We start from the raw sequence: 12,651 nt of genomic DNA, 5'->3' as shown, positions 1-12,651 counted from the left end.
TAGAAGACATCGATCACAGGTCAGGTTTCATGGAGAATATCTATTTTTTAAAAAGGTTAGGATGTCTTTAGAAAAATTGGCTCAGTACAAAAGTCACAAGTTCAATTCTAGTCTGACAAACCATGGTTGATTGCACAGTGATTCTGAAAATTAGTTTAGCCTTCAATTGTATAAGGAACCTTATCTTACTTGTACTGTTGATGATCTTTAGTACTTCTTGTTTTTGCCATGAACCTTTCAGCTAACTTTTCAAGACTGCGTGAATACTCCGTTTCTATTTCTGCCTTTTTACGAAAGAAGTCTTGCAAGTCTTGAAGAAGCTGCACTCTCATCTCAGTTTGCTGCTCCAGGCATTTTTGTTGTTCTGTTAGCTGAGCTCGAATTTCTAGATGAAAACATAGCAGTTTGGTTAGAAGTTTACTAATTTACCAGCAATCTTTCTCATACATATACTTTTATGAAGTTTATACCATACAACGTAGGAATAATCAGATCATTAGCAACAATGTACAAATGGTTCATAGAATGGCTATATTTGATGCTTGTCAAAGAAAACATGTTAAACCTGTAATGAAAAATAATTTATTGGTTATCAGTAAGAATTTTGGAGAAATTAAAGGAGTTGTGGTCAAATCAAATATATCCTTTTCCAAATTGCATGAGATCTTGGGAAATACTGCTTTTGGTATAAATTCTGGTTTTACCATGTGCATGGCTGCACAAAGATCTCTGACAAACTGAAAGACAAAAAGGACAAATACAAAAAATGGAAAGAGGGGCACATAACTAAGGCTGATTATCAGCAGACAGCCAGAACATGCAAAGATGAAGTCAGGAAAGCAAAGGCTCAGAATGAACAAAGACTTGCAACAGAAATCAAGGATAATAAAAAAAAGTTTCTTCCAACATATTAACAACAAGAAAAAAAGTTAAGGAAATTGTAGGTCCACTAAAGAGAGAGAGAAAAAGACCCAAAACAATCAGTTTAACATCAATACCTGGGAAGATACTTGAAAAGATAATCAAAAAACGGATCTGAGAACAACTAGGAGCAAACAAAGTTATAACTAGTACCCAGCACAGGTTTGTTAAAAACAGATCATACCAAATCAATCTTATTTCATTCTTTGATAAAGTGACTAAACTAGTAGACCATTCAAATGTTATGCACGTAGTATACTTAGATTTCAGTAAGGCATTTGATAAAGTAGACCACAACCTACTCCTGGCAAGCTAGAAAAAGGTGGAATAGACAACATCACCACTAGATGGATCTGTAGCTGGCTGGCAAACCATACTCAACAAGTAGTCCTCAATGGCACTACTTCCACATGGAGAGAAATAAGCAGTGGGGTACCACAAGGAGAGAATTGAAAAGGAACTCATCAAATTTGCAGATGACGCTAAACTGGCAGGAGTATCCAATACCCCAGAAGACAAACTCAGGATCAAAAAAGATCTTGACAAACTTTAACAATGGGCCCTATTCAACAAAATGAGTTTCAATATGGAGAAAAGCAAAATTTTACATTTAGGCAGGAAAAATCAAAGATACAAGTACAGTAAGTGTGAAAGGGACCTTGGAGTCCTAGTGGAAAATCACTTGACTATGATCCAGCAGTATGCAGCAGCAGCCAAAAAAGCTAATACAATCCTGGGTTATATAAACAGAAGCATAGAATCAAGATTACACAAAGTATTAGTACCGCTTTATAAAACCCTAAGCCCACACCTGGAATACTGCAGCCAATATTGGTCACCATATCACAAAAAAGATGTTAAGAGTTTGGAAAAAATTCAGGGAAGAGCAACTAAGATGATCAAAGGCCTGGAGACTAAAACATACGAAAACGGCTGTAGGACTTGGGTTTGGCTAGTCTAAAGAAAAGAAGAAATAGGGAAGTCTAGAAAGGAATGTATGGCAATTAAAGCCATATACTATTTTAAAAGAAGAAAAGATTGTACAAACTTGGTTCCAGTATGGGCAATTACAGGCAAGATGGAAAGAGGACCAGAAAGCTGGCTTTTCGATGACTGATGAAAATTTGGTAAAACAAATTAGAGATCAAGGTCAAGCACATATAAAAAGGATATATAATGCATTGATAGAAATTGATTCAGAAACGGAACTTGTTAAAGATTGTATGATAAAGTGGGCCCAGAATTTTCAAGAAGTTATAACAATGGATACTTGGGAAAAGATCTGGGTTAGAAATGTAAAATTTACACAGGCCCAAAACTTAAGAAAGAATTTTTATAAAATGTTTTATAGGTGGCACTTAGACCCTAAAATTTAGCAAGAATGTATCCGAACTGCCAGCCCAAATGTTGGAGGTGTGGTTGTGAGGATGCAACATATTTTCATATACGGTGGACCTGTAAAAAGGTTAAAGCCTTTTGGATTAAAATTTGGTGGAATATGCAAAAGATATTTAAGAAAAGGATAAAGTTTTCTCCGCAATTGTTTTTATTGGGTATTATTACAGATAATACTGTTATAGACATTAAGTTGATGTTGCATCTAATTACGGCGGCAAGACTTTTAGTAGCGCAATATTGGAAGAAGGAGGAATTGCCGACTATAGAAGAGTGGACTTTGAAAGTTTCCAACTTGGCGGAAATGGCAAAGATTTCAGCATATTTGAAAGACCAATCGCAACAGAGATATATTGTGGAATGGAGAAGATGGATTGAATATATTCAGAATAAATATGGAACTAAAAAGTATCATTTAGCATTTGAATAAGTAGTGGATTTTTATGAATGATTAGTTATTTGTTACTTTATTAATATTATGACTATGGAGAGTTAAAGTCCGATAGAACTTAATGTTTTATTTTTGGTCTTTCAAATATGCTGAAATCTTTGCCATTTCCGCCAAGTTGGAAACTTTCAAAGTCCACTCTTCTATAGTTGGCAATTTCTCCTTCTTCCAATATTGCGCTACTAAATGTCTTGCCGCCGTAATTAGATGCAACATCAACTTAATGTCTATAACAGTAGTATCTGTAATAAGCTCACCATGGAAAATATCATTTATTGTTCTGTATATACTAGGTTAATTATTTAAAGACTGAAGTGCAACATAACTAGATTCTAAATAATCTATTTTTCAAAACACACAACAGTCCAAACAGTAAAAGTAAAGTCCAAATTAAGAATATTTCATTCTTAAGAATTGTTTAATTTAAAGTGGTTTAGTTGTAATAATAGATGGTTTATAGATTCAAAATAGTTTTCAAGAGTATGTACAAAAGATACTATTTTTTCTAGCATCAGTTAAATTAGACACATTGAGAAAAATGTTTTTCATTTCTTTTTTGTTACTTTTATTGATTTCATTACAGAGATGTTAACATAGGAAATAGATTATTTTGTTATCTAATTTTACCTTCCAAAAGACAGAAGCACATGAAAAATGTGAGGTTCTTTCCTGTTGGCTTTTTTGAATTAGCTGTTTTAGATTCTAAAAGTTTAGTTCCTAAAGAAGTAACCTTGTAAATAATTTTAATGTCCTCCTCTAGTGCAGGGTAGGCAACCTTGGCTCTTTTATGACTCAAGGACTTCAACCCCCAGAATTCCTAAGCCAGCATGGCTCAGCTTGGAAACCTCTCTTTCCCCTGAGCGTGGCTGGCTCAGGATTTCTGGGAGTTGAAGTCCATGAGTCACAAAAAAGAGCCAAGATTGCCTACCCCTGCAACAGGCTTTCGAAAGCCAATAGAGGGAGCTTTTTTTTTTTTCAAAAAAAGGTGCCGAAACGCCGTTCTGAGCATTCTATGAGAAAAAAAAGCGCTGACTATTGTAAACCTGGAAAAACACTTCCTAATGATATTTTTGCTTGACTATTTTTAAAGGAAATGTTGGTATTTTATTTTGTAACATTTTTGTCAACTTTGAAAATGAGCATGTCTGCGGCTATCTTCCTTATTCATTTTCGGTTTACACATTGAAAGAAGGGAGGGGGGATTGCCAGGTGCTTCGCTAGACAAAATAAACCTTTTTCAACCAGTGGTACGTGTATCACCTGTGGTACCTTGCCACATGGCAGGTGGTACGCGACTGGTAGCCAAGTGTAGCAGGGGAGGGGAATGAGCCGAAGCAAACCAACCCTGAGGGGGAGGCAGCTGCAGCTGCAGGACTGTCTGGGCTTGGCAGAAGCCCCAGGAGCCAGCAGGGTTCCCAGCTGATAGGCTCCAGATGATTGGCGCTTCTGGAAGCAGCGCAAAGCTGGAGGTGAACTGAAGAAAAAGGGGGGGAAGGAGAGGCTATAAAAGGAGGTGGTTTGGGTGGGAAAGGGAAAAAAAAGACAACAGGGAAAAAGAAGGAGAGGTCAGCCGGCAGAGAGGAAACAGGGACAGAGAAGAAGCAGCTGTTGCTGGAAGAAAAGGCCCCCTGGTTCGTTTTCTCCAGCCAGGAGAATGCAAACAGTGGTGATGAAATGAAAAGCTGGCATGTCGGAAAGAAGGTGGGTTTATTTAGTTCTGGATCAGCTAGCAGCTTGATTGGGTTACCATAAGGATTTTTCTACAGTTTTTACAGCGTTTTGTAATTCAGAGGCTCCTTTGTGTGCTTTGGTTATTGGAATATTTTAGTCTGTATTTTAGGCTAGCAATGAGTCCAAAGTGTTAACTTCCGTAGGTTTAATCTCTTTAAACAAATGTAATTAGTTTTACCCCCTTATCTTGAGTCTGTCTATGGCTTTTAGAAAGTTTTCTTTGAAGGTAAACAGGTTTAATTTTAAACTTAAAGCTTTTTGCAATTGCTGGAGCCTTTCAGTCTGGAATTGCAACATTGTGACACGTGACACACCTGAGGCAGCTTAAAGGAAAAAAACCCTGAGTTTATGTGTTTATTTTGTGAGCCTTTCTTACTTTTCACTTGACTCCTGTGTCTTTACGGGTACAGGGAAGGGATGGTGGGGTGCATTCTTACTACACTGTGTAAGGAGGGCTAAGAAGGGCTGACCAGCTAGCTCAGGGGGTCTACAAACTTAGCAACTTTAGCTCCCAGAATTCCTCATCCAGCCATGATGGCTGAGGAATTCTGGGAGTTGAAGTCCACAAGTCTTAAAAGTGCCAAGTTTGAAGACCCCTGAGCTAGCTGGTAGCAGTGCATATTAATAAATATGGATAAATTCATCATACATTTGTCAGTGCAAAGGGAAAGTGATTCAGCAAAGGGACAGCCACCAAAGAAATTAAAACTGGTACTTTTTCCCTTTTTTCCTACAGTTTGTAATATTTTACTAGATTATAAAATAAAATACAAAAATATAAAAGCAAATAGTAGGACACAGTGGGGAGGGAAAAGGGGAGAAAAGTGAGGGGGAGAAGAGAAAAAGATTTCCTCTGTTGCAGTAAAAAGAAGCATTAACATTGAACCTCAACTTTTTAGTTTTCCATAATATTATAAACTAGCCATTTCTATAACAACAAATGAATCTAATTGGTAAAACCCAAAATCCCCCCCCCTTTGTTTAGTCATCAGGTTTTTGACACCTTGCTAAGCACTGGTGGTATTCAAATATTGTCATGTCCTAAAAGTGGTACAATCTGTTATAAGGTTGAAAAGCCCTGGTTTAGAGAACATGTTATGTAGAATGTAATTAGAAAAAACAGGTGTATATAATTTTTAATTTTGCAAGCTTCCCAGTCACTGTGTATGAGTTGGACATCCATATAAATTTGTTAAATACATAAAATACTACTGTCCATCGTTATAAATGAAAATTAGTTTTTCTGCAAAATATTTTATTTAAAATTGAACAGTTGACTTAGATTAGTTGAAAATACAATAGCAGAGGTAGCTGCGGTATTTTTCCAGTTGACTATTCCTTTGGAGGAGGGAAATTGTTTTAAATTTGGAGTTTTCTCTTTTGCAGGTAAATCAAAAATTTTACGTAATCCATTTATATTTTTAACTTTTATATTTTCTCTACATTTTTCAAAGTTGCCAGATACTCTTAATAGCTAATCTTTCTAAATGCAACCCCTGCATTTTCTGCGTCGCATCAGAAAAGCACATCTTCCTTCCCCTATCCTTACCACTTTCTACAGAGGGACGATCGAGAACATCCTGTCATACAGCATCACAGTCTGGTTTGGAAGCATCACTGCTTCAGACAGGAAGGCAGTGCTGAAAAGATTATTGGCAGTTCCCTCCCTTCCATCCAGGACTTCACACATAAGTGTTGCTTGAGCAGGGTCTGTAAGATTGTCGGGGACACTACATATCCTCCTCAACCTGTTTTCCTTGTTACCTTTTGGGAGGAGGCTCCGTGGTATATGAAGCAGAACATCCAGATTCAGTCAGTTTTGTTCCATACAGTATTAACTTTGTGAACTCTAAAGCTTCCTCCTGCCGTTACATATTCAAGATGGACAGTGATTAATATTTATATGTTACTTAATATGTAAGGGTATAGGTCTATACATATGTTGTATATAGTATGTTTAAATGTGTGTTATGTATGTGTACACTTTGAGAGCAAGCTTAGGAAAGGTCTCTGGAGCCCGGATCAGGCCGTGCAGGGTCTGCAAAATAGTTCCATGGCCACAAATCCAGACAGCAGAGATCCAGGCCTCCAGAACCCGGATTGGGCTGTGGCAGCAGGAACCAGCGCAGAGAGGAGACAGACCTTTTCCAGGTGAGTCCTGAGTGGCAGGAAGGGAGGGGGAAGCATGAGAGCTTTAAGTGAAGGCTCGCAACTCACTTGTGCTGGCAGCTTAGAAGGAACTGGTTCTTCCATTCAAAAAAAGGTGCCAGAATGCTGTTCCATGTGTTCTATGACAAAAAAAGCACTGTATTTGTTTGTATGTATGCATACAGTGCTTTTTTGGTCATATATATATGACAGATCCCAGTGGGCACCATGGTTTTCCATGGAGTTTCGGGATATGAAGCGTCGGAGACGGAGCCTAGAGAGCTGTTGGAGGTCCAGCCGGTCTGAGTCTGATCGATTGTGACTAAGAACCTTCACGAGGTCTTATCTCGCAGCGATGGAGGCAGCAAAGTCCAATTACTTTGCTGCCCTCATCGTGTCCGCAGATAATCGCCCGGCCGCCCTGTTTGGGGTGACTCGCTCCCTCCTGAACCAGGAGGTGAGGAAGGAGCCCCTGCAGGGTCGTGCCGAGGAATTTAGTCAATATCTGGCAGATAAAATCACTCAGATTCGGGCCGGATTGGACTCCGACTGGGGAGAGTCTGACGACGGCGAATCGAGCAGTCTTGGGAATATTATTTGGGAAGAATTCGATGCTGTGACTCCGGAAGAAGTGGACAGGATCATGGGGAGGCTGAGTTCCACCACGTGTTTACTGGACCCGTGCCCCTCCTGGCTGGTTTATGCAGCGCGGGAGGGGACACGAGGCTGGCTCCAGGCAGTAATAACTGCTTCTTTGAGAGAGGGCAGCTTCCCCACTGCCTTGAAGGAGGCGGTGGTGAGGCCCCTCCTCAAGAAGCCTTCCCTGGACCCGGCTATTTTAAATAACTATCGTCTAGTCTCCAACCTTCGCTTTTTAGCGAAGGTTGTTGAGAGTGTGGTGGCTCATCAGCTTCCTCTGTTCCTGGAGGAAACGGATTATCTGGACCCCTACCAATCGGGCTTTAGGCCTGGGTACAGCACGGAGATGGCATTGGTCGCACTGATGAATGATCTCTGGCGAGCTTGGGACAGGGGTTGCTCCTCTGTCCTAGTCCTATTAGACCTCTCAGCGGCTTTTGATACCATCGACCATGGTATCTTACTGCGGCGCCTCAGGGGGTTGGGAGTGGGTGGCACTGTTTTACAGTGGTTCTCCTACTTTCTGGGTCGTTCGCAGTCGGTGTTGACAGGGGGGACAGAGGTCGGCCTCGAGGCCTCTCGTTTGTGGAGTCCCTCAGGGGCCGGTCCTCTCGCCTTTCCTGTTCAACATCTATATGAAGCCGCTGGGCGAGATCATTCGTGGTTTTGGGGTGGGGTAGCTGATGCTACCCAGCTTTTTATTTCCACCCTAGATCAACTCAGTGATGCCCTCTTCGTGATATCCCGTTGCCTGGAGGCGGTGAGGGTCTGGATGGGGAGGAACAGGCTTCGTCTAAATCCCAACAAAACCGAGTGGCTGTGCGTATCGGCATCTCGGGTTGTCCATTCTATTCCATCGTTATCTATAGGGGGTGAGGTGTTACCCCCCCGTAGATAGGGCTTGCAACTTGGGTGTCCTCCTTGATTCACAGCTCAATTTTGAAGATCATATAGGAGCTGTGACTAGGGGGGCTTTTGCCCAGGTTCACCTGGTGTGCCAGTTGCAGCCCTATTTGGACCGGGACGCCCTACGCACAGTCACTCATGCGCTCGTGACCTCTCGGATAGACTACTGCAATGCTCTCTACATGGGGCTGCCCTTGAATGCCACTCGAGGCTCCAGCTGGTGCAGAATGCAGCCGCGCGAGTTGTGATGGGGGTCTCCCGATACTCCCATGTAACACCTCTGCTCCGTGAGCTGCATTGGCTTCCAGTTGTCTTCCAAGTGAGATTCAAGGTGCTGGTGATGAACTATAAAGCCCTAAATGGCATGGGTCCGGGTTATTTACGGGAGTACCTCTTGCCAGCTTTAACTTCCCATCGCCCTGTGCGCTCCCACAGAGAGGGCCTCCTCAGGGTGCCATCGGTCAGGGAATGTCGACTGGCGGCTCCCAGGGGGAGAGCATTCTCTGTGGGCTCACCTGCCCTGTGGAATCAGCTTCCAGTTGAGCTTTGGATGGCTCCCGACCTTCGCTCGTTTCGCCGCGACCTGAAGACTTGGTTGTTTGAACAGGCCGGCCTGGACTGAGGGATTAGATTTTAGAGTTATATTTTAAAAATTTTAAATTTTAGAATGTATTTATTACTTAGGGCTATTGATTTAATCTTATTTTAATTTTTATATCTTGTGTGTTGTTAGTGTTTTTTGCCCTGTACACCACCCCGAGTCCTTGGAGAGGGGCGGTATATAAATCTAATAAAATAAAAAAATAAAATAAAATATATGCCTTCCTTCTGCTATATCGTTTTAGCCCCTGCCATGAATTTAAAGTAAGTAGATCTGTTGCTAAATCAACTATTTTGTTGAATCTCTATAATAATCTTTGGGGGTTTGTTTTATTGTTACTGATCAGACATGTCAAACTCGCGATGTCATGTGATGTTGTGTAATGTATTGGGACTGTTTTGCCATTGCCAGCAATGGGGTGGGCGCCTCTTACATGTGATGCGTCCGGCAGTTTGACACCCCTGCTATAGAGGAATGCAGCTATTCTTCTGAATTAAGAATTAATTTTCTATCCCCACAACCAACTTAATTCTGGCAAGGAGCCCTTCATCCTGCTGTTTAGTCTGTAAAAAGATGTACTCATTGGAGTAATAAGGATGCCAAAATACTCCATGTAGTTGGAGAAGTCTTTAATTCTCATTCTTGGCTATTTGTAATCACAGTCAAGAGTCATTTGGCTGCCTATTCTCTCAGACTTTTGAATGGATGGCACTTGGCCCATCCACAATCTGGTAGGCCTGAAACATCATAATGGAATGCTGAGTAACATTTGGAGTACCATCTCTACTGTAGAAACCAGCCATCTGTGCCAGCAATGAAGTGTTGGCACTACATCTGTTCATCCCAATATAACAAAGTCTGTATTTTGCTCTCTACTGGGAGGGACCTGGAAATCCAAGGTCAATCCAAGGAAAAGAACAAGGTCTTTTCAGGCTTTAAACCTCTGCTTCTCATTTTGAAGTGCAGGCAGCCGAATAAAACACAGATGTACAGTGACACCCATTCTCACTTATTTGTAAATTCTAATGTTAAGACTAGACTTCAGGAGTTTTATTAAAAATATTTTTCACTAATATTCACATTGAAAGTTAAATTGGAATGAGATGCTGCTTTAATCAGGAATAACATGGCATGGAAGAATCAACACACTTTTCCTTCTTAATTGCTTCTGTTTTTGCAGCTAAATGTAAATGGTTCCGATAGGTGAGACCAGAAGAAATAAGAACTCTGAGGCATTTGCTTTCCTCAAAGAACAATTTTAATGGCTACATAATATCAGAACGAAAATAGGTGAAACCAAGACTAAGTCCCCCCCAAAAAGATTACAAAATAGAAGTTAAACTCCCCACCCACTAATTATGTAATAAATCACATTCTCCAAGCCTTTGGCAGGCTCTCTAACGGTAATTCTAGCATGCCAAACACTATAACCTTGGTTCTCACAAGAAAGTTATTGTTTTGACTGCAATAGAAGAATGCATCTTCCCTCCCCCCATAGCTGTGGCAAACTGAAAAACGAAGAAAGATCGCTGTAACTAAAGTAGTTTTGACAGTTGGATCCCCTAAAGAAGGGGAAAATCCTGCAAATAAAGAGAAGTTAGAGTCAGTAATTAACCCTTATTTATTTTATTTATTTTGTTGAATTTATATACTGCCCTTTCCCGAAGGACTCAGGGCGGTTTACAGGGTACTTAAAACATTGATACAAAATTTAAAAACAATTAAAAAGATTAAATTTAATCCCTGAAAAAAAATATAAAAAAACCCAATTAAAAACTCTCAGCCTGGGCCGGAAAGCTCAAAGAGCCAGGTCTTCAGGTCCTGGCGAAATGAACGAAGGTCGGAGGCAGTCCTAAGCTCCGCGGGCAGCTGGTTCCAAAGGGCAGGCGCACCCACAGAGAAGGCCCTCCCCCTGGGTGTTATCCGCCGGCAATCTTTTACCGGCGGCACCCTGAGAAAGCCCTCCCTGTGGGAGCGCACTGGACGAAGGGAACTTGATGCCGGCAGCAGGTGTTCCCTCAGATATCCCAGACCCATGCCATTTAGGGCTTTATAGGTCATCACCAGCACCTTGAATCTCACCTGGAGGGCAACCGGAAGCCAATGCAGCTCGCGGAGTAGAGGTGTTACATGGGAGTGTTGGGAAGCCCCCATCACAACTTGCGCGGCCGCATTCTGCACCAGCTGAAGCCTCCGAGTGGTCCTCAAGGGCAGCCCCATGTAGAGAGCATTGCAGTAGTCTAAACGGGAGGTCACGAGCGCATGAGTGACTGTGCATAGGGCATCTCGGTCCAGGTAGGGTCGCAACTGGCGCACCAGGCAAACCTGGGCAAAAGCCCCCCTGGTCAAGGCTCCTATCTGATCTTCAAAATTGAGCCGTGAATCCAGGAGGATGCCCAAGTTGCGAGCCCTATCAACGGGGGGTAACACCTCACCCCCCATCGTTAAAGATGGAATACTCTTGTTAACCTGAGATGCCGGTATGCACAGCCACTCAGTCTTGGCAGGATTGAGACGAAGCCTGTTTCTCCCCATCCAGACCCAGACCGCCTCCAGGCAATGGGACATCACGGTGAGGGCATCACTGGGTTGGTTCAGGGTGGAGAAAAAAAGTTGGGTATCATCAGCATACTGGTGATACCCCACCCCAAAACCCCGAATGATCTCACCCAGCGGCTTCATATAGATGTTGAACAGGAGGGGAGAGAGAACCGACTCCTGAGGGACTCCACAAACGAGAGGCCTCGGGGCGGATATCTGCCCTCCTGTCAACACCGACTGCAAGCGGCCCAGGAGATAGAACCACCGTAGAATGGTGCCTCCCACTCCCAACCCCCTGAGACGCCGCAGTAGGATACCATGGTCGATGGTATCAAAAGCCGCTGAGAGATCTAATAGGACTAGGACAGAGGAACAACCCCTGTCCCGAGCCCACCAGAGATCATTCACCAGCGCGACCAATGCCGTCTCCGTGCTGTGCCCAGGCCTGAAACCCAATTGGTACGGGTCCAGATAATCAGTTTCCTCCAGGAACAGAGGAAGCTGATGCGCCACCACACTCTCAACAACCTTTGCCAAAAAGCGAAGGTTGGAGACCGGACGATAGTTATTTAAAACAGCCGGGTCCAGGGCAGGTTTCTTGAGGAGGGGTCTCACCACCGCCTCCTTCCTTAGGCTTCTTCGGATGTAAATACATAAAATCTATGTATTAATCTTTCAACTTTCACATTAGTACTTTTCACCGAAGTGGCTTCTGATACGGGATAGCCCTTCCATTGCACAAAATGTTACACCTTTCCCTTGTACAACCTGGAGTCAAGGATTTGTTTTATTTCATAATTAGTTTCTCCCTCTACAACAACAGTACCAGGTGCTTTTTGGGGAGGTGGTCTTAATGAGGACTCCCTGAAAGGCTTTAATAGGCTGCAGTGAAAAACAGGATGAATCTTCCCTAAGAGAGGAGGGAGCTTTAATTCTACAGTGACTGGGTTTATACTCCTTACTATGGGAAAAGGTCCAAGAAACTTTGGTCCCAATTTTTTAATAGGTAGTTTGAGTCTCAGATATTTTGTAGAGAGATATACTTTTTCACCAACATGAAAAGATCTCTGAGGAGCTCTCTTCTTGTCTGCCTGTTCTTTGTAAATTTTTGTAGCTTTGATAAGAGCCGATTTAGCATTATCCCAGTTTTCCCAAGAAGTTGCCCATTGATCTAAAGTCTGTGAAACAGGAGGGTCCTGAGGGAGTTCAGGCATGGGAACAAATTCCATACCAGTGGATATTTTAAACAGAGTGAGTCCAGTGCTGCTATGCACGGTGTTATTGTAAGCCACCTCAGCAAAGGGGAGGAGGTCAGCCCAGG

The 12,651-nt window shown here is 42.3% G+C and overlaps 1 protein-coding gene across 1 annotated transcript in view; it reads right to left on the bottom strand.

The window, feature by feature from the left end:
- Positions 1–12,651, bottom strand: part of SRGAP1 (SLIT-ROBO Rho GTPase activating protein 1) — a 165,647-nt gene that overhangs the window by 67,513 nt on the left and 85,483 nt on the right. The window contains exon 2 of the mRNA XM_083365575.1: positions 190–385. Coding sequence (XP_083221701.1) covers positions 190–385 — 196 coding nt within the window. The remainder of the gene's footprint in view (positions 1–189; positions 386–12,651) is intronic.

Source organism: Vipera ursinii (genome assembly GCF_947247035.1).
Source record: "Vipera ursinii genome assembly, chromosome: 6".
Classification (NCBI taxonomy): domain Eukaryota; kingdom Metazoa; phylum Chordata; class Lepidosauria; order Squamata; family Viperidae; genus Vipera; species Vipera ursinii.
This window is presented reverse-complemented; position numbering and strand designations above follow the sequence as displayed.